The following is a 26,407-nucleotide window of genomic DNA, read 5'->3' as shown; positions in this document are numbered from 1 at the left end:
GTACAAAATTAAATCACATGTAATTTGGGGTAATATATTTGCATGGATTGAGAATTGATTGACAGGAATAAATGGATTGACGAAGCGGCAGGCGGTGACTAGTAGAGTCCAGGAAGGACCAGTGCTTGGGCTCTAGTATTCACAATACATATCAATAATTTGGATACAGGAACCAAATGTAATATTTCCACGTTTGCTGATGACATGAAACTTGGTGGATATGTGAGTGGTGAGAAGGATATTTAGAGGGTTTAAGGGGCTGGTTTAGCTCAGTAGAGGCTGGTTTAGATCAGTGGGTTAAACTGCTGGTTTGTGATGCAGAACAAGGCCAGCAGCGCGGGGTTCAATTCCCGTACCAGCTGAGAATTCGGAATTCTCCCTCTGTGTACCCGAACAGGCGGCGGAATGTGGCAACGAGGGGTTTTTCACAGTAACTTCATTCAATGTTAATGTAAGCCTACTTGTGACAATAAAAAGATTATTATTATTATTATTTCGACAAGTTGAGTGAATGAGCAAATACATTGCAGATGCAGTACATTGTGGATAAAAGTGAAGCTATCCACTTCGGACGGAGAAACAGAATAGCAGAGTATTATTTAAATGGTGATAGATTGGGAAAATTGAAGTACAAAGGGGCCTCGGTGTTCTTATATACCGGTCACTGAAAACAAACCTGCAGGTACAGCAAGCAGTTAGGAAGGCAAATGGTGTGTTGGCCTTTATTGCAAGAGGACTTGAATACAGGAGGATGGATGTCTTACTGCATCTGTACAGGACCTTGGTGAGACCACAGCTGGAGTAGTGTGTGCAGTTTTGGTCTCCTCACCTAAACAAGGCTATACTTGCCATAGAAGGAGTGCAGTGAAGGTTCGTTAGACTGATTCCTGGGATGGCAGGATTGTCTTTTGAGGAGAGATTGGGTTGACTGAACAAAGAAAACAGCACAGAAACAGGCCCTTCGGCTCTCCAAGCCTGTGCCAATCACATGTCCTATCTAGACCAACCACCTGAATCCTTCTATACCCCATCTGTTCATGTGCCTATCCAGATAAGTCTTAAAGGTCGCTAACGTATCTGCCTCAACCACCTCATTTGGCAGTGCATTCCAGGCTACCATCACCCTTTGTGGAGAAAACGTTCCCTGCACATCTCCACTGAACCTGCACCCCCTCACCTTGAACTTGTGCCTCCTTGTAATTTTCAATTCCGCCCTGGGAAAAAGCCTCCAACTGTTCACCCTATCTGTACCCCTAATAATTTTCTAAATTTCTATCAGGTCGCCCCTCAGCCTCCGTCTCTCTAGGGAGAAGAATCCCACTTTATTCAATCTCTCCTCATAGCTAATACCCTCCATACCAGGCAACATCCTGGTAAACCTTTTCTGTACTCTCTCCAAAGCCTCCACATCCTTCTGGTAGTGTGGTGACCAAAATTGGACACCGTATTCCAAATGTGGCCTAACCAACATTCTACATAACTAACATAATTTTTGAGCTTTTATACTTGACACCCCGTCCTATGAAGGCAAGCATGCCATATGCTTTCATTATCGCCATTTCCATCTGTGGACCTGCACGCCCAGATCTTTCTGTATCATAGGTACACGGATTACGGTAAAATGATATAGTGTAGATTTATTTGTTCTTAAGGGCAGCACGGTAGCATTGTGGATAGCACAATTGCTTCACAGCTCCAGGGTCCCAGGTTCGATTCCGGCTTGGGTCACTGTCTGTGCGGAGTCTGCACGTCCTCCCCGTGTCTGCGTGGGTTTCCTCCGGGTGCTCCGGTTTCCTCCCACAGTCAAAAGATGTGCAGGGTAGGTGGATTGGCCATGATAAATTGCCCTTAGTGTCCAAAATTGCCCTTGGTGTTGGGTGGAGGTGTTGAGTTTGGGTAGGGTGCTCTTTCCAAGAGCCGGTGCAGACTCAGGGGGCCGAATGGCCTCCTTCTGCACTGTAAATTCAATGATAATCTATGATTAATCTAGGATAAAGGTTCGGCACAACATTGTGGGCCGAAGGGCCTGTTCTGTGCTGTATTTTCTATGTTCTATGTTATGTTCTATGCTCCTGATGGTTCTGCCATTTATTTTATAGCTCCTACCTGAATTGGATTTACCAAAATGCATCATCTCGCATACGTCTGGGTTAAATTCCATCTGCCATTTCTCTGCCCAATTTTGCAGCCTATCTATATCCTGTTCTATTCTCTGACGTTCTTCATCAATATCTGCAACTTCTGCAATCTTAATATCATCTGCAACGTGCTGACCAGACCCACTATGTTTTCTTCCAAGTCATTTCTATATATTACAAAGAGCAGAGGTCCCAGTACTGATCCCTGCAGAACACCACTAGTGACAGACCTCCATTTGGAAAAGCACCCTTCCACTGCTAACCACTGTCTTCTATGGCCAAGCCAGTTCTAAATCCATCTAGCCTGTTCACCCCTGACCCAATGTGATTTAATCTTTTGCACCGGACTGTCATGAGGGATCTTATCAAATGCTTTACTAAAGTCCATGTAGACAACATCCCCAGCCTTTCCCTCATCAATCGTTTTTCTCACCTCCTCAAAAAATTCAATTAAATTAGTGAGACATGGCCTCCCTCATACAAAACCATGCTGTCTGTCGCTAATAAGACCATTCACTTCCAAATGTGCATAGGACCTATCTCTGAGAATCTTTTCCAATAATTTCACTATCACTGACGACAGGCTCACTGGTCTATAATTACCCGGGTTATCCTTGCAACCCGTCTTAAATAATGGTACAACATTGGCTACCCTCCAATCTCTGGGATCTCGCCTGTGGCCAACGAGGACACAAAGATTTCTGTTAGAGGCCCAGCGATTTCATCTCTTGTCTCCCTCAGTAATCTGGGATAGATGCCACCTGGCCCTGGGATTTGTCTACTTTAATGCTTTTTAACACACCTAACACTTCCTCCCTCGTAATAACGACCTGTTCTAAAGTGTTTACACATCCCTCTGAGACACCACCAATCAACGTGTCCATCTCCTTTGTGAAGACAGATGCAAAATACTCATTAACGATCTCACTTACTTCCTTCGGTTCTACACATAATTTTCGTCCTTTGTCCTTGAGTGGATCAACTCTTTCTCTAGCTACCCTGTATTCACTAGAATCTGGAAGAACGAGAGGGGATCTAATTGAAATACATGAAATTCTGACAAGGTTGGACAGATTGGATTCAAGGATGTTGTTTCCTTCGGCTAGGTGTCTAGAACAAGGGGGTCACAGTCTCAGGATAGAGGGGTAGGCCACTTAGGATTGAGATGAGGGGAAACATCTTCACTCAAAGGGTGGTGAACTTGTGGAATTCTCTATCACAGAAGGCTGTGGAGCCAAGTCACTGAATACATTTTAGAAGGAAACAGATAGATTTCTGGAATCCAAAGATGTCAAGGATAGAATGCAGGAATATGGTGCTGAGATAGAGGATCAGCTGTGATCATACTGACTGGCAGAGCAGACTTGAAGGGCTGAATAGCCTATTCCTGCTCCTATTTTCTATGTTTCTCTGTGAGGATAGGTAGGAAAGTCAACTATGAGGAGGATATAAAGAATCTCCGAAACGAGTGGGCAAAATTCTCGCAGATGGAGTATAATGTGGGAACATATGAACTTATCCACTTCGGCAAAAAGAATAAAAATGCAGTATAGTATATAAATGGAGAAAAATACTGTACAAAGGAATTTGGGTGTCTTGGTACGCGAATCACACAGACATGCGGAGAAAATGCAGACTCCGCACAGACAGTGACCCAAGCTGGGAATCGAGCCCAGGTCCATGGCATTGTGAAGTAACAGTGCGAACCACTTTGCTACTGTGCCGTATATAAAAGGAGAGATGTTTTGTTGCAATTGCAAAGGGCATCGTTCATAGAATCCCTACAGTGCAGGAGGCCATTCGGCCCATTGAGTCTGCACCGGCCCTTTTGAAGAGCACCCTACTTAAGCCCATGCCTTCAGCCTATCACCATAACCCAGTAACCCTACCTAACCTTTTGGAAACTAAGAGGCAATTTAACATGGCCAATCCACCTAACCTGCACATCTTTGGACTGCGGGAGGAAACTGGAGCGCCCAGGGGAAACCCACGCAGACACAGGGAGAACGTGCCAACTCCACACAGTCACCCGAGGCTTGAATTGAACCCGAGTCCCTGGAGATGAGGCAGCAGTGCTAACCACTGTGCCACCGTGTCACCCACATGTTGTCAATCACGAATCAAGGGTACAGAAAGTAGACAGGGAAAATGAACTTAATGCCACAATCAGATCAGCCAGAATCTTATCAAATGGCTAAGCAGATTTGAGTGGCTGAATGGACAATTCTTGCTCTAAATTCGTATGTTCATATGTGCAGGCAGAGTAATCCAGCTCGCCAAAAACCAGTGGTGTCTGAAAACTGGACATTTTTTTCTTGCGCGACACTGAACCTTGACCCCACCTGGCAGAGCTTGGTGAAGTTCGGGGAGTTGCTGAATACTGGTCGGCTTTCACGCCTGACATTTCCCACGCTCCAGCGAACCTTGACCCCACCGAGCCACTGCAGATGTGGTGGAGACAGCCGTACTCCGGAAGAACAATAAACTTTTGCAGAATCCAAACATTGTAGGATATCTAACTATTTATTATACTGGTGGTCAGGAAGCAAGCCTATTCTTGCTGCACCACATGCTACCTGTGCTGAGTTTTGATGCCTTTAAGGCCATCCAAATTGAACCCCACAGACTTAAATTCAAATATAGCACTTGATTCCCAAAAGCCTTTAAAGTTCCATAGGCACTGGCTACCATCTTGCAGCTGGACCAAGTCAGTTCAAAGAGAGTTAGGACTGAATTGAAGATTACTGTACAATCTTGCATGAATAATAAAAAATAGATCTTAGTTACAATAACTGGGTATTTTTAGAATAATTTCAGTTCATTGATCTTTCCTCAGTTTAAACAGGGTGCACTGATGTAGGGAAGTGGGAGCAAAGAGGTTATTGAAACCAATGCGGAGAAGTTAATTAATATCAGCAGGGACATGGCCATTAACCTAAAGTGCCTTGCAATCAGATTAGTTGCTTTTCCTCCATGCCCTATTCACTGAATTAAGGCATTCCAATTTTTTTCCCCTGCAAACCAGCAAGTTCTGAAACCCGGCATGGACCTGGCACTGAGGTTACCGGATTTGAGATACTCTACCTTTTTTTTGTATGTGAACGGATTATGCGAACTGATGAAAAGATTTCAAACCGAGGTTGTTCAAATGAAAAGGCCTCCCGTGGTGTTATATTAAAATTGCGCAATTCAAACAATTGTGATAATTCAATAATTCTTCCAGAAGAAAATGGCTTTGAGTTAACAGATGTAACCCACATTATTCTGTTCTGTTGAACTGCAGACTTTTAAATATCAAAATATGTCAAGAGTAATCAATTTCAAAATGTTATTTGCTTTAAGAAACTCTGCTAACTATTTCTGAAAAGAAAGCACATTTCCTTACCTAAATTTGTACATGCCAGCATCCCACTGCCAGAAACAAACTGTACCATCTGCTCCTGTGGAAGACAGGAATCTCATAGAGCCAGTGCACATTGGCGAAAACTGCAAAACAAGGTTAAAAGGGTTAGCATCAAGCAACATCCAAAAGCATATTTCATTGCCGAAATGTGCAACATGATTCAGCATAAAATATTTGTTAACTACGGACGATAAAAGTGGACTAGTTATAAAATCAACCAATTTTCTCACTATCTTCTGCAAGAAGGTTGAAGATGCAGTTGTTTTCAGCCACTTTCACCATTCAATTTTCTAACTATTAAGACAGCAGGGTTCTTAGAGGCAGGGAGGAAGAGGTTTTTTTAGTGACTGTGAACGGACAAACAAACACACTTGGCACGAGTTGAGAGAAGAGAAAGGTACTTGGCCGAATAGGCGGGGTTACAGAAGGGCACCAAAATTGGCCTCAGTTTCCTTAAGCTAGGGAGTTTTTAAAAAAAAAAAACGCAGCCAAATGCTCATGGTCACAACTGGAGACATTTGGCGTGATCCTCTGGCCATCCCTGCCAGCAGCCAATGGTGAGCCCCGGGGGCGGGGGGGGGGGGGGGGAGGGATAAATTCATGGCCATTGCTACCAATCATGGTGCGAAGATAGAAGGATGTCCAAGCGTCCAGAGTCTGAAAAATAAGAATAACTGGAAAGATTGCACAGATAGGGAGTAGTTGATTTGATTTGATTTATCATCACATGTACCGAGGTACAGTGAAACGTATTATTCTGCGTACAGTCCAAACAGATTGTTCCATACATGAAAAAACAGAGGACATACATAAGGGAACAGCAAGGTAGTACAGTGGTTAGCACAGTTGCTTCACAGCTCCAGCGTCCTAGGTTCGATTCCCGGCTTGGGTCACTGTTTGTGCGGAGTCTGCACGTTCTCCCTGTGTCTGCGTGGGTTTCCTCCGGGTGCTCCGGTTTCCTCCCACAATCCAAAGATATGCAGGTTAGGTGGATTGGCTATGTTAAATTCTCCTTGGTGTCCAAAAAAGGTTAGATGGGGTTACGGCGATAGGGTGGAGGTGTGGGGATAGGGTGGAGGTATGGGCTTAGGTAGGGTGCTCTTTCCAAGGGCCGGTGCAGACTCGATGGGCCGAATGGTCTCCTTCTGCACTGTAAATTCTATGATTCTATGATAAATACACAATGTAAATACATAGACACAGGCATCGGTTGAAGCATACAAAGTGCAGTACTACTCAGTAGAGTAGATGTGTGAAGAGATCAGATCAGTCCATACGAGAGTCATTCAGGAGTCTGGTAACAGCAGGGAAGAAGCTGTTTTCGAACCTGTCAGTGCATGTTCTCAGACTTTTGTATCTCCTGCCCGATGGAAGAGGTTGGAAGAGAAAACAACCCGGATGAGAGGGATCTTTGATTATGCTGCCCGCTCTCCCAATGCAGCGGGAGGTGTAATCAGAGTGTGAGTCAATTTAACTCAAGAATGAAACTGTTAAATTTGCCATACTGGAGGACCAGGATAAGTGCCTGCAGAAGACAAGTATATGGATAAGGATTTAAGAAGCAAATGAATGGCTCCCAATGTTAAGGTGCAGCAGTCAGAAGACAAGCCATTGCTGGAGATGCTTTGACTCTGATCAGATCAGTGAGAAAGAGTAGGATCGGGTACGGCAATCCCACCATGCTAAACAATGGAACAGAAGTACTGGAGGACACACTGGATGTGATCAACCATGCCAACAGATGCAGAGAGGTCCAGAAGAGATAATGAACAATGGTCATAGTCATGGTATTGCATCATACATAGAGTACAGAAACAGGTAATTCAGTCCAACAGATCCATGCTGGTGCATATGCTTCCTCTCATCCTTATTCATCTAACACTGTCAACATATCCTTTTATTCCTCTCTCCCTCAAAATTTCTCTGTAAATTCATATATCCTAATCCTCGCAATCAGCCTTGTGTGAGCACTGGGTAAAGATATGCTACTCCTGAATTCTCTATTGGAATTATTAGTGAGCAGGTTGTACTTTTGACTCAAGTCTGGTCTTCCTGAGAGAATGCCATTCGGACATTTTGTTAAAGAGTTATAAATAAATTATCTTTATTGTCACAAATAGGATTACATTAACACTGCAATGAAGTTACTGTGAAAAGCCCCTAGTCGCCACATTCCGGCGCCTGTTCGGGTACACAGAGATAAACTCCAGAATTCTCAGCTGGTACGGGAATTGAACCCGCGCTGCTGGCCTCGTTCTGCATCACAAACCAGCTGTCCAGCCACGAAGCTAAACCAGCCCCACTCTATTTTCAGTCTGTAGGAAAACATAGGTGAGATCGATATGGTCGTGCAGTTTGGAGATAACATCATAATCGAGATCTAGAAAGAAAAGGAAGATTCAAGGTGGAGAGATCATTTGCAAGGGAAAAGGGATCAACCTGCTTTTTCTTTTGAACAAGAGAGTGATGATGGCAGATTTGACAGGGAGGGACAGTGCCCAAGGAGACATAATCACCTATGACTGCCCATATGCAGTTACCATCTGCATTCATTTCAGATGGTGATGTTTTCCAAACTCCATTTGAAGGTGAGTTATACTGAGTGAACCCATTAGTTTCTCAAAGCTCCCTCCATGTCAACTAATTACGAAATCAATAGATGCAGATCCTTCATCCATATGCTCAGGAATCTTTAAAATCCCAGGGAAAATGATCTGATGAAAGGTCAACAGCCTGAAACTTTGGATGCAATTTTTCTACAGCGTTGTGCCCGGTGCTGACCTCATTGCACCTGGAGAATTGCCGGAGAACTCCAAATCAGGCTTTGCGCTGGGCACAAAATTGCACACGTCTCATACAGTCTGCGGTACCCGGCACGATCTGCGACCAACGAGGGCACGATCCAGATAATCATATTTAAATGAGCCTAAATACCTGCGGCCTATTTGAGGCTGCATTTTCCTGGCACCCAGGAGTTACATAGTTACATAGAAAATACAGCACAGAACAGGCCCTTCGGCCCACGATGTTGTGCCGAGCCTTTGTCCTAGATTAATCATAGATTAATCATAGATTATCATTGAATTTACAGTGCAGAAGGAGGCCATTCGGCCCTTTGAGTCTGCACCGGCTCTTGGAAAGAGCACCATACCCAAACTCAACACCTCCACCCAACACCAAGGGCAATTTGGACATTAAGGGCAATTTATCATTGGCCAATTCACCTAACCCGCACATCTTTGGACTGTGGGAGGAAACCGGAGCACCCGGAGGAAACCCACGCAGACACGGGGAGGACGTGCAGACTCCGCACAGACAGTGACCCAAGCCGGAATCGAACCTGGGACCCTGGAGCTGTGAAGCAATTATGCTATCCACAATGCTACCGTGCTGCCCTTGAGAACAAATAAATCTACACTATATCTAGTGTAATCCATGAACCTATCCAATAGCTGCTTGAAGGTCCCTAATGTTTCCGACTCAACTACTTCCACAGGCAGTCCATTCCATGCCCCCACTACTCTCTGGGTAAAGAACCTACCTCTGATATCCCTCCTATATCTTCCACCTTTCACCTTAAATTTATGTCCCCTTGTAATGGTTTGTTCCACCCGGGCAAAAAGTCTCTGACTGTCTACTCTATCTATTCCCCTGATCATCTTATAAACCTCTATCAAGTCGCCCCTCATCCTTCTCCGTTCTAATGAGAAAAGGCCTAGCACCCTCAACCTTTCCTCGTAAGACCTACTCTCCATTCCAGGCAACATCCTGGTAAATCTTCTTTGCACCTTTTCCAAAGCTTCCACATCCTTCCTAAAATGAGGCGACCAAAACAGTACACAATACTCCAAATGTGGCCTTACCAAAGTTTTGTACAGCTGCATCATCACCTCACGGCTCTTAAATTCAATCACTCTGTTAATGAACGCTAGCACACCATAGGCCTTCTTCACAGCTCTATCCACTTGAGTGGCAACTTTCAAAGATGTATGAACATAGACCCCAAGATCTCTCTGCTCCTCCACATTGCCAAGAACTCTACCGTTAACCCTATATTCCGCATTCATATTTGTCCTTCCAAAATGGACAACCTCACACTTTTCAGGGTTAAACTCCATCTGCCACTTCTCAGCCCAGCTCTGCATCCTATCTATGTCTCTTTGCAGCCGACAACAGCCCTCCTTACTATCCACAACTCCACCAATCTTTGTATCGTCTGCAAATTTACTGACCCACCCTTCAACTCCCTCATCCAAGTCATTAATGAAAATCACAAACAGCAGAGGACCCAGAACTGATCCCTGCGGTACGCCACTGGTAACTGGGATCCAGGCTGAATATTTGCCATCCACCACCACTCTCTGACTTCTATCGGTTAGCCAGTTTGTTATCCAACTGGCCAAATTTCCCACTATCCCATGCCTCCTTACTTTCTGCATAAGCCTACCATGGGGAACTTTATCAAATGCCTTACTAAAATCCATGTACACTACATCCACTGCTTTACCTTCATCCACATGCTTGGTCACCTCCTCAAAGAATTCAATAAGATTTGTAAGGCAAGACCTACCCCTCACAAATCCGTCAAGCAGTGTCTTTCCAGATGCTCAGAAATCCTATCCTTCAGTACCCTTTCCATTACTTTGCCTACCACCGAAGTAAGACTAACTGGCCTGTAATTCCCAGGGTTATCCCTAGTCCCTTTTTTGAACAGGGGCACGACATTCGCCACTCTCCAATCCCCTGGTACCACCCCTGTTGACAGTGAGGACGAAAAGATCATTGCCAACGGCTCTGCAATGTCATCTCTTGCTTCCCATAGAATCCTTGGATATATCCCGTCAGGCCCGGGGGACTTGTCTATCGTCAAGTTTTTCAAAATGCCCAACACATCTTCCTTCCCCACAAGTATTTCCTCGAGCTTACCAATCTGTTTCACACTGTCCTCTCCAACAATATCGCCCCTCTCATTTGTAAATACAGAAGAAAAGTACTCGTTCAAGACCTCTCCTATCTCTTCAGACTCAATACACAATCTCCCGCTACTGTCCTTGATCGGACCTACCCTCGCTCTAGTCATTCTCATATTCCTCACATATGTGTAAAAGGCCTTGGGGTTTTCCTTGATCCTACCCGCCAAAGATCGTTCATGCCTTCTCTTAGCTCTCCTAATCCCTTTCTTCAGTTCCCTCCTGGCTATCTTGTATCCCTCCAATGCCCTGTCTGAACTTTGTTTCCTCAGCCTTACATAAGTCACCTTTTTCCTCTTAACAAGACATTCAACCTCTCTTGTCAACCATAGCTCCCTCACTCGACCATCTCTTCCCTGCCTGACAGGGACATACATATCAAGGACACGTAGCACCTGTTCCTTGAACAAGTTCCACATTTCACTTGTGTCCTTCCCTGCCAGCCTATGTTCCCAACTTATGCATTTCAATTCTTGTCTGACAACATCGTATTTACCCTTCCCCCAATTGTAAACCTTGCCCTGTTGCACGTACCTATCCCTCTCCATTACTAAAGTGAAAGTCACAGAATTGTGGTCACTATCTCCAAAATGCTCCCCCACTAACAAATCTATCACTTGCCCTGGTTCATTACCCAGTACTAAATCCAATATTGCCCCTCCTCTGGTCGGAGAATCTACATACTGTGTTAGAAAAGCTTCCTGGACACACTGCGCAAACACCACCCCATCCAAACTATTTGATCTAAAGAGTTTCCACTCAATATTTGGGAAATCACCGGCCGCACTGGCAACTGGCAAGGGCTTAACAGGGCACCTATTAGTACTGGTCTCCACAGGTGGAGACATGATGTGATGGCCACTCTGGGGGTCTCCGAGGACATTGGAGCCACCTAGCTTGTCAGGGCAGGGCAGGGCAGTAGCCTGGCATTCCCCCCTGGAACCTGAAGGAGAAAGAGATGTCCCTCAGCAATCCCGTAGTGGGGTGTGCTCACTTGGAAGGGGGGGGGGGTTAATGCCAATATTAGCAGGGGTTGGCATTGCCCTTGGGTGGGAGGTGTGGGGGACCCTCAAGCTCACTTAGAGATTGGGGCACCTTTTCAAAATGGCAGCCCAATCTCTGAGGAGCCGGTCTCGCCGGCGAGTTCAGCTCCCCACTGTTGAAAACATTTCTAAGTGTGGGCTAGACTGGGAAGAAACTCCCCAAAGCCCAAAAAACAACTAAATGTGGACAAATCCAGGTCTGGGATCACCCTTGAATAGCCGACGGAAAACAGCCCGCCAAACTGGCCCAAAATGACGCACAGGTCATTTATTTGGCTGCATCGTGCCCTTTAACTCCGTTTCGCCTTCCACAGATGCTGCCTGGCCTGCTGAGTATTTCCGGCATCTCAGTTTTATTTCAGGAATATTAATCTGTATTTGAAAATTAATTCTATTTTGTTCATCCTAGCTTGTGTTTCCAGAATAACATCCTGCTTTGAACATTTCAGTCTTCCACGATTAATACCCGCTTAAAAAATGTCAGTAAAAAAACATCCAAGCATAGGCTCGATTTGAAGGGCTTTTGGCTACAGTTTTGGAAGGCGTTGGAGGGACTTTAAAGCTATCATATTGTGTCCGTGGAGCTAAAATTACAGTTTTTACGCTCTGCTCTTCACGTTTAAACTGCGCTCATTGTATTGACTGATCTTGTAAAAACCTCAGTTGCACACTCCTGCAACCATTTTCCCGGACAAGAAATTCACAAAGCTGCTGCATTCCTCAGATCCAGAAACAATTCCTCAGGCTCCCTAACAGCCGTGTTGCACCCCGATTGAAAAAAAAGAGCAGAGGGAAAACCCCAGCAGCCAAACGCCATCCAACCTCATGTCAGTGCTGCAAGGGACTTTTAGAGACAATGAGCCTCGACACAATTAACTGTTATTTGACAAACCATGGGCTAATTGATGAACGCCAGCGTGGATTTGTTAAAGGCAAATCATGTCCAACTAACTTGATCAAGTTATTTGATGGAGTAACAAAGGCGATTGATGAGGGTGGTGCGATTAACGTTGTGTATAAGAGGTGAATGACGAAGTACCACAGCATAGCAAAATTAAAGCCCATGGAATTAAAGTGGCAGCATGGGTGTAAAATAAATTAAGGATAGAAAATAGAGATTGGCTGAATCGTTGCTCTTCAGACCTATTCCACTGTGGTGACCCCAGGAACCACTATTCTCTTTTGTTATATATATTAATGACCCAAACTTGGGGACAGAGGGAACAAAGTTCACAGATAATTTGAAACTCAAAGGCAGTAAATGCCGGAGAGGTGTGCAAAACAGATTGACCAGAATCATATCAGGGTGAAATGATTCAATTATAGGGGGACATTTGAAAAGCTGGGTTTTTCTTCCTCAGGCAACAGCAAAAGACTTCATAGAGGTGTGCAAAATAGAATAGAATAGAAGCCCCACAGTACAGAAGGAGGCCATTTGTCCCATTGAGTCTGTACCGACCCTCTGAAAGAGCTCTCTACCCAGTACCACTCCCACACCCTATCCCTCTAACCCCACCTAGCCTTTTGACACCAAGGGGAAATTAAGCATGCTCAATCCACCTGACCTGCACATCTTTGCATTTTTTTTCATTGGGTAAATAAAGACGACATGGTTTCCCGTGGCCGAGGTGTTGGTCGTCAGAAGGCACAGATTTAAGAGGCGTGTTTCTTCGGAAACCGGCGGGGCGGGAAACTCCGGCGCGAAGAAGTGGCGTGAACCACTCCGGTGTCGGGCCGCCCCAAAGGTGTGGAATCCTCCGCACCTTCAGGGGCTAGGCCAGCACCGGAGTGGTTTGCAATGCGCCAGTCGGCGAGGAAGGGGCTTGGCGCCACGCCAACCGGCGCCGAAGGGCCTCCGCCGGCCGGCGCGAATTGGCGCATGCACGGGAGCGCCAGCGTGTGCTGCCGTCATCCCAGCGCATGCGCAGGGGGGGGGTTCATCTCCGCGTCGGCCATAGAGGACCGGTACACCAGCCGGCGCGAAGGAATAGAGTGCCCCCACGGCACGGGCCCGCCCGCGGATCGGTGGGCTCCGATCGCGGGCCAGATTCCCCCGTGACACCCCCCCCCCCCCCCCCCCCACGCAGGCAGCCCGCGGAGCCAGGTCCCGCCGGTAAGTACCTGTCGTAACATAAGCCACCGGGACCTGCTGAAAACAAGCGGCCACTCAGCCCATTGCGGGCCGGAGAATGGCCGGGGGGGCTGCTGCCAGCGGCCGCTGCGATTCCCGCCCCCCCACCAAATCGGCGGCGCCTGAGAATTCGGCAGCCAGTGGGGGCGGGATTCACGCCGCCCCCCGGCAATTCTCCGACCTGGCGGGGTGTCGGAGAATCCCGCCCAAGTTGTCTGGCAAAAGAATCAAAGGTAGCGAGTGGAAACATTTTTTTTTAATAAACGCAGCCAGTTGTTATGATTTGGATGAGACCATAACACATAGGAGCGGAAGTAAGGCCATTCGGCCCATCGAGTCTACTCCACCATTCAATCATGGCTGATTTCAACTCCATTTACCCGCTCTCTCTCCATAGCCCTTAATTCCTTGAGAAATCAAGAATTTATCAACTTCTGTCTTAAAGACATTCAACGTCCCGGCCTCCACCGCCCTCTGTGGCAATGAATTCCACAGACCCACCACTCTCTGGCTGAAGAAATTTCTCCTCATCTCTGTTCTAAAGTGACTCCCTTTTATTCTAAGGCTGTGCTCCCGGGTACTAGTCTCCCCTGCTAATCGAAACAACTTCCCTACGTCCACCATATCTATGCCATTCATTATCTTGTAAGTTTCTATTAGATCTCCTCTCAACCTCCTAAACTCCAATGAATATAATTCCAGGATCCTCAGACGTTCATCGTATGTTAGGCCTACCATTCCTGGGATCATCCGTGTGAATCTCCAATGGACCCGCTCCAGTGCCAGTATGTCCTTCCTGAGGTGTAGGGCCCAAAATTGCTCACAGTATTCTAAATGGGGCCTAACTAGTGCTTTATAAAGCTTCAGAAGTACATCCCTGCTTTTATATTCCAAGCCTCTTGAGATAAATGACAACATTGCATTTGCTTTCTTAATTACGGACTCAACCTGCAAGTTTACCTTTAGAGAATCCTGGACTAGGACTCCCAAGTCCCTTTGCACTTCAGCATTATGAATTTTGTCACCGTTTAGAAAATAGTCCATGCCTCTATTCTTTTTTCCAAAGTGCAAGACCTCGTACTTGCCCACGTTGGATTGTGCTGGCTAATTAGATTGGCCATGCTAAACTGCCGCTTAGTGTCCAAAGGTTAGGTGGGATTATTGGATTATGGGGATGGGAGGCCATTTGTGCTCTTTCAGAGGGTTGGTGCAGACTTGATGGGCCCAATGGTCTCCTTCTACAAAGTAGGGATTCTGGAGAGGTGGCTTCCTTCTGTGCAGTATTCTATTAGTTTTAAAACCAAGTATAACCTAAAGCAAGTGAAGGATTCACTACTGATGTAATGAGGCATTTATACCTTTATTGCATTAACTGCATGCATTTAGACATGCATACGATTAATCAAATACTCAGTGAAGACATTTTTGCAGGAATAAAACAAAATATTGGCTCCATACGAATACAGAACATTAGTGCCATATAGATTTAAAATGACTGTTTTCCGTAGCAGTGATTATTCGGTTTCAATGGCAGGAAGGTGGCTAAATTCGGTTTAAAAATCAGTCTGTATTAAAGTAAAAATTAATAGCAGAACACATTTAATGAAAAGTCATGGACCAGTAAATCTGGGGTCCATATTAAGCCCCCTGTCACCGACCGCGGACCAGTAAATCTGGGGTCCATATTAAGCCCCCCGCCACCGACCAGTAAATCTGGGGTCCATATTAAGCCCCCCCGCCACCGACCAATAAATCTGGGGTCCATATTAAGCCCCACGCCACCGACCGCATGACGGGTAGGAAGGAGGCAGCCACATTAAAAGATTAAAATTTGCAGAATTAAACCCCAACCTGCTGTGTGTGAACTTGGTTATGCATTTTTATGGCAACTAGTTGCATGGCATGCATGTGTCCCATTTCAGAGACAAGACCCCAGACTCGAAGCGTTAGCTCCCTTCTCTCTCAACAAATGCCGTCAGACCTGCTGTGATTGTCCAGTATGTTTTGATTTTGTTTCAGATTCTAGCATCCGCAGTAATTTGCTTTTACCTTCATTATGATATTTAAATCATGCTCCTACAGGACACTTTGGAACCTAATTTAAGCTTCACGCTTACCAGCTGGCTTTTCGAAGGCTCAGGAAGCTTGGCAACTAACTGCAGAAGTGAAATGCTTTTCGCAACACTCCTTGTGAGCCTGGACGAGCAGAGGTGCTGTCCATAACACCCCCCCACCCCAACGTCAACCAACCAACCAAGCCCTTCCTTGCTGCTGCAACTGGCTGACTGCTCCAGAACCCATGTCCCAAGACTGACACCCACCACCCCTCCAACTCAACCCTCAATATTTCACTCCGTCCCTACCGATTGCTAGTCCATCCACCACCTTCTTTAACCTATGAGCTATCCCTCCATCCCACTCACCAGTCCAACCATCCCCAACAGCCCCCGGCTATGGAACTCTGCTGCCAGCATCCCTGCCAGGCAGCTGGGAGGTCTTTCAATCTACCCAGCTTCACCAGAAGGGAAGAAAAATAAAGAATTGATATTGAGATCTTGGGTGTTAAATTCGGCAGGACTTCCACGTCCACGTGATTTCCAGGTTTTGTCCGCCACCCCGATGTAAATATCAGTCATTAACTGTCTCTTTCTCTGCAGATGCTCCTGGGCCCTTCCGTTTCTATTTCAAAATTCCTCCTTTATTTTATTAGATCTCAGTTTGGACTAAATTTATTTTTAACGTTTACAGCTTGTCAACTTAATGTTCTGGTATCAAGTTTCAGATGGCAGGACCAATAATGGTTGATATGAATCAATCAGAAAGTAATTGAGATTACACAGATTATACGATTTCACATTCATAGAATCACAAAGTAACTTCTTATGTTGGGGGATAAATCTTGGTCTCAACAATTCCACAATGAAGGTGCATTAACATAAAGTGGAACAACCTGCTTTTAACTCTGAAAATACATTCCTTCTCTGCAAACAACAAACATAATCAAATTGAATAAATATGAGCATGCTCGTTACTGGTTCAAATACATGGAAATCTGGGAATTCTATGAGTTTCATAGCAATTATTTTTCAGGAGGAACACAGGATGCACATTAACATTTTTATTAAATCTGCTAAAAGAAATGCATCCTGCCTAAACATTTGCAGTTTTCTATTAATGTCAAGCAGCTCTTGCAAAATTTGGTCTAATCAGTGGAAAATGCTGCTTAGCAATCACTCCAATGCAGCCAACAGCTTCTCCCAGACGAAGAAAAACACCCACTAAATTAACAAAATTGCTGTTAGAAATAATGTATTTGAGGAATGTTCTGTCTTTTAGCTGTATACATAATTAAAATTTGCTTTTAAAGCGTCATGTAATGCCCAGCACTTATCCGAACAAATACAAATAATGCACTTAAGTACGCTTTGTTTAACACCGACAAAACTCTTATTTTGGATCCAAGTCCCACTGAGCTAAAAATGTCAGCCTGCACTTGATATACTAAAAAGTTGCTCTTCACGGCAAAGTTTTAAGAGCCATGATTTGGGACATGGGTCTAAAATTAAGTCTGGTATCTATGATGGTTAAGTATTCAAAGAATTATCCTAGTTAAAGGCATAGGCCCCATTCTCAGGTCTCCGACATTCTGTAAACTGGCACATGCAATGCATAATGGAAGATGTCGACAAGCATGCCTGTAGATGCCATCACACTTACCTGATAGTGACCATGGGAAATTCTCTCAATAAGCTCCAGCTGAACAGAGATGGACAGCTGTATGATGTGCTACAAAGGCACCTGCAGCTAACATGCCAGCAATTGTCAACTGCAGACTTCAATCTGCCTCCTTCTCCTTTAAAGCATGCTGCTCTATGGGAAGGCACTCAAGAGTGGAAAACAGTGCCACCCTCCTTGCAACCATCTCATACAGCACAACCTTCCACAGCAAACAGAAAATTTGGTTCTGGATGGCTTCTCATTTGCCTGTAACAACTTGTTCATGGCTTGTGGGCGCCTGAGAAAATGCCAGTACAAGCATTTATTTCCTAGCCATAATTTCCCCTAAGAAGGTTAAATTGCTGCAGTGCACGCGTTGACATTACTGTTGTCAGGCAGGAACTAGCTGTGACAAGGGAAGAATCATGATATTCTAAGTCAGGATGGTGTGTGTCTTGGAGAGGAACTTGAAGGTGGTATTGTTCCAACGCGCAGGCTCCTAGGTGGTAGAGGTCATGGATCAGAGAGGTGCTATCGAAGGAGCCTTGATGATTTCCTGCAGCGCATCTTATGGATGGTATGCACTACTGCCAAGTGCTTCATCCTGTATAGTATCAAGTTTCTGGAGTATTATTGCAGCTCCACTCCACAGGCAAGTGGAAGAGTATTCCATCACATTCCTGACTTGTATCAGACAGATGGCGGAAAGGTTTTGGCAAGTCGGTCCTGAATCACTCACTGCAGAATACTCAGCCTTTAATGTAGCCACAGTATTTATGTAGATGGTCCAGTTACATTTCTGGTTAATGGTAATTCTCCCAGGATGTTGATGACGGGGGAATTGGTGATGATAATGTTCATTGAATGTCAAAGGGAGATGGTTAGATTTTCTATTGTTGGAAATAGTCGTTAGCTGGCACTAGAGGTTTGACTGTTAGCTAACAATTATTGGCCCAAACCTGACTATTATTGTTTCTTCCCAGTTCATACCAATTTCAGTTCTGCTATGGCTTCTTGGTGCCGCACTCAGTCAAATGTTTCAACCAAGGAATTAGGTCTGAAACCTGAAGAACCAAAAGTAAACTTCAGTGAGCATATTATCGCTAAATGCCACTTGATAGCACTATCGATGACACTTTCCGTTACTATGCTGATAACTGAGAATAAACTGATGGGGCAGTAACTGATGGCAGAGCATAACACTACGTAGATACATAGAAGATAGGAGCAGGAGGAGGCCACCTTTGCCCTTCGAGCCTGCTCCGCCGTTTATCACGATCATGGCTGATCATCCAACTCAATAGCCTAATCCTGCTTTCTCTCCATAACCTTTGATCCCATTCGCCCCAAGTGCTATATCTAGCCGCCTCTTGTATACATTCAATGCTTTCGCATCAACTACTTCCTGTGGTAATGAATTCCACAGGATAACAACTCTTTGAAATGTCTCATCTCTGTCCGAAATGGTTTACCCTGAATCCTCAGACTGTGACCCCTGGTTCTGGACACACCCACCATCGGGAACATCTTCCCTGCATCTATCCTGTCAAGTCCTGTTAGAATTTTATAAGTCTCTATGACTCTATGAGATCCTCCCTCATTCTTCTGAACTCCAGCGAGAACAATCCTAACCTCGTCAATCTTTCCTCATATGACAGTCCCACCATCCCTGGAATCAGTCTGGTAAACCTGCGCTGCACTCCCTCGAGAGCAACAACATCCTTCCTCAGAAAAGGAGGCCAAATACTGCACACAATATTCCAGGTGTGGCCTCACCAAGGCCCTGTATAATTGCAACACATTTCTGTTCCTGTACTCAAAACCTCTCGCAATGAAGGCCAACATACCATTAGCCTTCTTTACCGCCTGCTGCACCTGAATGCTTACCTTCAGCGACTGGTGCACAAGGACACCCAAGTCCCGCTGCACACTCACCTCTCCCAATTTACAACCATTCAGGTAGTAATCTGCCTTCCTGCTTTTGCTTCCAAAGTGAATAACCTCACACTTATCCAAATTATAATGCTTCTGCCATTGATTTGCCCATTCGCCCAACCTGTCCAGATCATGCTGCAGGATCGCTGCATCCTCATCACAGATCACCCTCCCATCCAACTTGCTATCATCTGCAAACTTTGAGACGTTACATTTTGTTCCCTCATCCAAATCATTAATATATAGTGTGACTTACCTCTAAGAGGGAAGTAAGAGTCTGTGTGCTCTGTTTCACAGAGACATGGTTCACCCCTGCCTCACCGAACTGTGCCATACAACCTGATGGCTTCTCAACACCCCACAGTATCATCGGGCAAAGCGAAGAGTGGAGGGGATTGCCTCCTCATCAACTCCTCCTGGTGCTCACATGTGGCGATCCTGGTGACGCACTGCTCCCATAGAACACCTGACTGTGAAGTGCCACACATACTACCTTCCACAGGAGTTTACTTCTGCCATTATCACATCGGTTTACATCCCACCCCAGGTGGAAGTGAAGAAGATGCTTGATGAATTGTACACCGCTATAAATAACAATGAAACAGAATACCCGGAGGCCTTATTCATCGTGCCTGGGGAATTCAACCAGGCGAACCTCAAAAGTGTACTGGCAAAATTCCACCAAAACATCTCCTGTCCCACCCGCCAACATTCTCGACCACTGCTACACAAACATCAAGGGCGCCTACCAATCGATCCCCCGACCGCACTTCGGAAAATCGAACCATAAGTTGGTGCTCGTTCTCCCGGCATACAAGCAGAAACTTAAGTGGAGAGTCCAGTTAAGAAGGTCAAGCAATGCTGGTCCAAGGCAACAGAAGAGCTCCTACGTGACTACTTGGAGTCAGTGGACTGGTCCATATTCAAGAACTCAGCGACCAACCTAAACAAGTATGCCACCACCGTCACAGACTTCATCAACAAATGTGTCGAAGTGACTTCCGGTCGGGCTCTGTAGGGGAAGACGTGCACGGGGCAGCTCCCGCCACAGAACTAGGTTCTCTGGGGGGGTGGGGGGGGTTTCTCTTGTTTTGGCCGTAGTTTTTTTTTCTTTCTCCTAATCCTTGTGGGTTTTTATTTTTGTGCACAAAAAAAACGGAGAGGAGGGGAACAAAAAGAAAGGACCCACGCAGCGCTTACCGGAGGTACGAGAGGAGAAAAAGAGAAGACGCCGCAAGGGACCGGACCGGTAAGCTGTGGCCCGTGGAAGGAAAGGAGGGGAAAGTGTGTGAGAGGAACCGGGGCCGGAGACTTGGAAGCGGCCGGCGAGAGTCGAGCCCCCACCCCTTAACGGAGCTAGTGCATCGGAGCACGGAGCTAGCGCATCGGAGTCCGGGCCTGCACCGCCACCTCCCCCCTCCCCCGCACAGCAGAACGTGGGCGGCCGAGGAGAAGCGCGCCCCCCCCCCCTCAATGCGCGGCATAGGGCAACAGAATGCGGGGCTGGAGGAGCGGCAGCCCAAGCCAAAGCGGGGACCGAGCCAGAAACAAGGACCGACCACCCCCCCCCCCCGCGGCAACCACCACGAGGCAGGTGACGGAACAAAAGGGGACTCCCGGCCCGACCAGAAGCCTCTCTCTCTCTTGACTCTGGGTGAGTGAGGAGAAAAAGAAAAGAACTTCCTCTTTTTGGGGGGAAAAGAAAACTGTTAAAGGGACAGAAAATCCCTCCTCTTTTTCCACATTTAAAAAAAAACCCAAACTTACCTGAAAAGAGTCTTTTTAGAAGGGGGGGGGGTGTAGAAAAAAAGAGAAAAAAAGGGGGAGGGGAGGGGAAATGAAAAGGGGGGAAAAAATGCCAGAAGGGAGCCAAAGCAGAGGGAGAAAGGCCACCAAAAGCAAACGGGGCAATACGCGAGCCCGTTCGGACGGGCTAATCGGCACACGAAGCGAGGGAATGGAAGCCTCGCCGCAACAAAAGGAACTGGTCAGACAGGAGTATTTCCCCCCTGGGCCAGAGGGGAACTGGAACTGGAAGGCAGCCTTTGCCGAGGCACTGAGGGAACACCAGCAGGAAAACAAGGCAGGGACCAGAGCAGATGTGGAGGCTGCAGTACAGGCAGCAATGGCCAAGGCCCTGGCGGAGATGCAGAGCAGAGGAGAAACTGGAAACCCAAGAGGCGACCATTAAGGAGCAGGAAAAAGCCGCGACTGACATGAGCGACCGGATCACGGCCCTGAGGTGGCGAGACTGGGCACAACGCAGGGGAGCCTGAAAGGCAGGATGGACGACCAGGAAAACCACTCAAGACGACAAAATGTCAGGATAGTGGGCCTACCAGAGGGGATCGAGGGTAAAAATTCCACGGCCTACGTGGCCGAGATGCTGGGCAACTTAGTGGGGACGGAAACTTTCCCCAAACCACCAGAAATGGACAGAGCACACCGGTCGCTGCACCCGAAGCCCAGGGCGGGTACTACCCGAATACAGTTATAGCTAAACCGCACCGGTACCAAGACAGGGAAACAATCCTGCGCTGGGCCAGGCAAAACAGAACTTGCAAATGGGAAGCACACTCCATTAGAGTTTACGAGGACATTGGGGCAGACCTGGCCAGGAGACGGGCCAAATTCAATAGAGCGAAAGCAGCTCTTCACAAGAACAATGTGCGTTTTCGTATGCTGTACCCAGCGAAACTCTGGGTCACATACCAAGAAAGAGAGTATTTCTTCACAGCCCCCGCTGAAGCAAACAAGTTTATCGAGGAACACGGGCTGGAAAACCAACAACGAGGGTAGAAAAACGGGACCCCTGGCGAGGGGAGGGGGGGGGGGGGTGGAGGGATGAGGCAACGCCAGGCCCCCCCCGCCCCCACCATGGCGAGCGCACCCTGAACAAAAAGCAAACCAATACCCGAGGGACCGCCACAGGTGGGAGACCAGGCCCCAGCATGTGGGAACGAGAGTAGCGGAGAAGGGAGAGAAAGCGAGGGGAGCGCAGGGTGGGATGGGGGAAGAGCGGGCAGAAAAATGTAGAGGCTAGGCAAGGGAAAAGCGAGACAGTAACTCCCGAGAGGGGGTTCACCGCACTAGCAAGAAAGCTAGCACCGGGGACATGCAACAAAGCAGGGCCGTAACGCGCCCCCAACAGGGGGGACGGCCCCAGGCAGTGGGGGGGGAACCACTCAACAGAGGCGGGAGAGCAAACGGGGATAGGAGCAGGGAAAGAGGGACAAATAAGGGATATACGGGAGGGGAGGAGAAGGGGGGGTGGGGCATAGGAAAGGAGGGACCAGATGGGGGGGGACACCGGGACGGAGGGACAAACAGGAACAGAAAAGGAACAGCAATAGGGCTACAAAGTGCCACAACCAAGGGCTCGGAACAAGGAATCGCTGCAGGCATCCACCCAGTCTCTTGGCGAAGGGAGACTCCAGAGTGCAGGGGGCTACCCGCGTGGCGGTCGCACAGTGGGCGGCCATGCCGGGGGCCCCCTGGATGAAGGGAATCCACGGAGCGCAGGGGCCCGACCGCATGGCGAGAGCAGTGACAGCGGCCATCCTGGACGGTCCCCTAACAAAGGGGAACCCCGGTGGGCAGGGGCACGTCCACCAGGTAAATATAGTTAATCCCCCAGGAGCAGGGGGGGGGGGGGGGGGGGGTCAGAAGCCCCCCCACCAGGATAGTCACCTGGAGCGTAAGGGGACTCAACAGCCCAGTGAAAAGATCCAGAGTCCTCACCCACCTAAGAAACATGAAGGCAGACATAATCTTCCTCCAAGAGACACACCTGAGAGGGCAGGACCGACTGCGGGTAAGAAAGGGCTGGGTGGGACAAACTTACCATTCCTGTTATGGGGCGAGGGCCGGGGGTGTGGCAATACTGATCAGCAAATGGACGATGTTTAGGGCGACAAAGACGGTTACGGACCCAGGGGGATGGTATGTCATGGTTAGCGGGACCCTGGATGGGGCACCGGAAGTACTAGTTAACGTGTACGCGCCCAACGGGACGACACGAGCTTCATCAAGAAGACCATGGCAGAAATCCCTGACAGAGCGATGCGCCGGCAAATCATGGGGGGGGGGGTGCGGGAAAACGGGGGGGGGGGGGGGGGGGGGTACGACTTCAACTGTGTACACGACCCAACGACCCAAACCCCAAGACAGGGAAAACCTCAAGCATGGCAAGGGAATTCAGTCACTTTATGGAACAGATGGGAGCGGTTGACCCCTGGAGGTTCACCTACCCGGGGAGAAGGAGTTTTCCTTCTTCTCCCCAGTCCACAACATATACACCAGAATTGACTTCTTTGTGGTGGGGAAAATGGTGCTTCCGGGTTAGACAAAGTGGAATACTCCGCAATTGTGACATCAGACCACGCTCCACACTACATGGTGTGAGACTGGAGACACACAGAGGTTGGACGTTGCCCTACTAGCTGACAAGGCCTTCAACGAAAAGATATCGCGGGCCATAGCAGAGTACACGGAGAACAACCAGAACGGGGAGGTCTCACCCTCCACGTTCTGGGAAGCGCTAAAGGCCGTACTAAGAAGGGAAATCATCGCTTTCAAAGCACAAAGAGATAGGGAGGAAAGGGCGGCTAGGCAACAGCCGGTCGACTCCATACTGGAGGTAGACCGTAATTTAAAATTTAAAAATAAATAAATTTAGAGTTCCCAATTCATTTTTTCCAATTAAGGGGCAATTTCGCGTGGCCAATCTACCTACCCTGCACATCTTTGTGTTGTGGGGGCGAAACCCACGCAAACACGGGGAGAATGTGCAAACTCCACACGGACAGTGACACAGAGCCGGGATTCGAACCTGAGACCTCAGCGCCGTGAGGCAACAGGGCTAACCCACTGTGCCACCGTGCTGCCCCAGGCATAAACACTCTGAGGCCCCGACCGTAGAGCTCCTGGCGGAGAGGCAAGAGTTACAAAGGAACTTTAATCTGCTCTCCACCAGGAAAGCAGTGCTTCAACTCCGCCAGGCACGTGGGACCCTATACGAACACGGAGACAAAGCCAGTTGCCTGCTGGCACACCAACTGAGAAAGCAGGCAGCCACCAGAGAAATTTCACTAATCAGGGATACTAGAGGCACGTTAGAAACAGAGCCAGAAAAGATCGACAAGGCATTCAGGGCCTTTTACCAAGGGCTGTACACCTCAGAGCCCCCAATGGGGGAGTCCGGGAAGAAACGGTTCCTGGATGGACTGGACATACCAGTCATGGAGGAGGGCAGAAACGTGGCCTGGAAGCACCACTAGCACTGGGAGAGATCATGGACAGCATTAGCTCCATGCAGATGGGGAAGGCGTCGGGACCCGACGGGTTACTGGCGGACTTCTACAAAAATTCTGTGACAGCACTGGTCCCGCACCTGCGGGAGATGTTCACAGACTCGCTAGCACAGGCCTCAATCTCGCTGATACCTAAGAAAGATAAAGACACAACGGAATCTGGGTCATACAGACCCATCTCACTGCTCATCCGCGCAGATGCCAAAATACTGGCCAAGATTCTAGCCAAAAGGCTAGAGGACTGCGTGCCAGAGGTGGTCGCAGAGAACCAGACGGGTTTTGTCAAAGGTAGGCAGCTTACCTCCAACATTAGGCGTCTGCTGAACGTAATAATGATCCCATCCGGGAAGAGAACACCAGAGGTGATCGTCTCCCTAGACGCAGAAAAGGCCTTCGACAGAGTTGAATGGAAATACCTCAGAGGTACTGGAGCGGTTCGGGCTTGGAACAGGGTTTACGTCCTGGGTTAAACAACTATACAACGCTCCCATGGCGAGCGTACGGACAAACATAAACCAACTCCCAATACTTCCAGCTGCAGAGGAGCACCAGACAAGGATGCCCACTGTCCCCGCTGCTGTTCGCTCTAGCGATCGAGCCACTAGCAATTGCGCTCAGAGCAGCAAAAAGCTGAAGGGGCATTCAAAAGGGGCGGCAGAGAGCACAGAGTCTCACTCTATGCAGATGACCTGCTCCTTCACATTTCAGACCCACAAAGCAGCATGGACGGAATCATCGCGCTCCTGAAAGAGTTTGGCGCCTTCTCAGGCTACAAACTCAACATGAGCAAAAGCGAGATCTTCCCCGGCACACCCACAAGTAGGTGGGGCAGCACTAACGGGACTGCCGTTTAAACAAGCCCGACACAAATTCTGTGGATCCAAACAGCCCATGACTGGAAAGGGATCCACAAATGGAACCTCACCAGTCTGACAGAGGAAGTAAAATAGGACCTGCAAAGATGGAACACACTCCCACTCTCCCTCGCGGGGAGAGTCCAGACTATCAAAATGAACGTGCTCCCCAAGTACCTCTTCATTCAGATCCATCCCAATCTACATCCCCAAGGCCTTTTTCAAAGCAGTAGACAAATTAATCATGGCGTTCGTATGGGGGGGGAAATGCTCGGATCCCAAAGAAGGTCTTACAAAAAACAAAATCAAGGGGAGGGCTAGGCCTCCCAAACCTACAATTCTACCACTGGGCGACACCTATACCTACCTACCTTCACAGCTTCCAAAGTCAAATCGGCCTTCCTGAAAGTGAGCCCTCAGAAAGCGACAGATCCTGATGGGGTCCCTGGTCGTGCACTCAGATCCTGCGCAGACCAACTGGCAGATGTGTTCATGGAAATTTTCAACCTCTCCCTACTCCATTCCGAGGTCCCCAGCTGCTTCAAGAAACCACCATCATACAGGTGCCAAAGAAGAACCAGGCAATGTGCCTCAACGTCTATCGTCCAGTGGCCTTGGCATCGATCACAATGAAGTGCTTCGAGAGGTTGGTCATGAGGCACATCAACTCCATACTCCCAGAATGCCTTGATCCACTGCAATTCGCATACCGCCACAACTGGTCCACAGCAGACGCCATTTCCCTGAACCGACATTCATCCCTCGAGCATCTCGACAACAAGGACTCCTACCTCACACTCCTATTCAATGACTAAGCCCGCCTTCAACATCATAAACCCAGCCAAATTCATATCAAAACTCCAAAACCAAGGACTTGGCTCCTCACTGTGAAATGGGATCCTCG

At 47.7% G+C, this 26,407-nt stretch overlaps 1 protein-coding gene across 3 annotated transcripts in view; it reads right to left on the bottom strand.

The window, feature by feature from the left end:
- phip (pleckstrin homology domain interacting protein) overlaps positions 1–26,407 on the bottom strand; it is a 323,766-nt gene that overhangs the window by 167,814 nt on the left and 129,545 nt on the right. For all 3 annotated transcript variants that reach the window (XM_072499823.1, XM_072499824.1, XM_072499825.1), the window contains exon 9: positions 5,524–5,624. In XM_072499823.1, coding sequence (XP_072355924.1) covers positions 5,524–5,624 — 101 coding nt within the window. The remainder of the gene's footprint in view (positions 1–5,523; positions 5,625–26,407) is intronic.

Source organism: Scyliorhinus torazame, chromosome 4 (genome assembly GCF_047496885.1).
Source record: "Scyliorhinus torazame isolate Kashiwa2021f chromosome 4, sScyTor2.1, whole genome shotgun sequence".
In the NCBI taxonomy this organism is placed as follows: domain Eukaryota; kingdom Metazoa; phylum Chordata; class Chondrichthyes; order Carcharhiniformes; family Scyliorhinidae; genus Scyliorhinus; species Scyliorhinus torazame.
The sequence above is the reverse complement of the archived record's forward strand: the minus strand, read 5'-3'. Positions and strand labels throughout refer to the sequence as shown.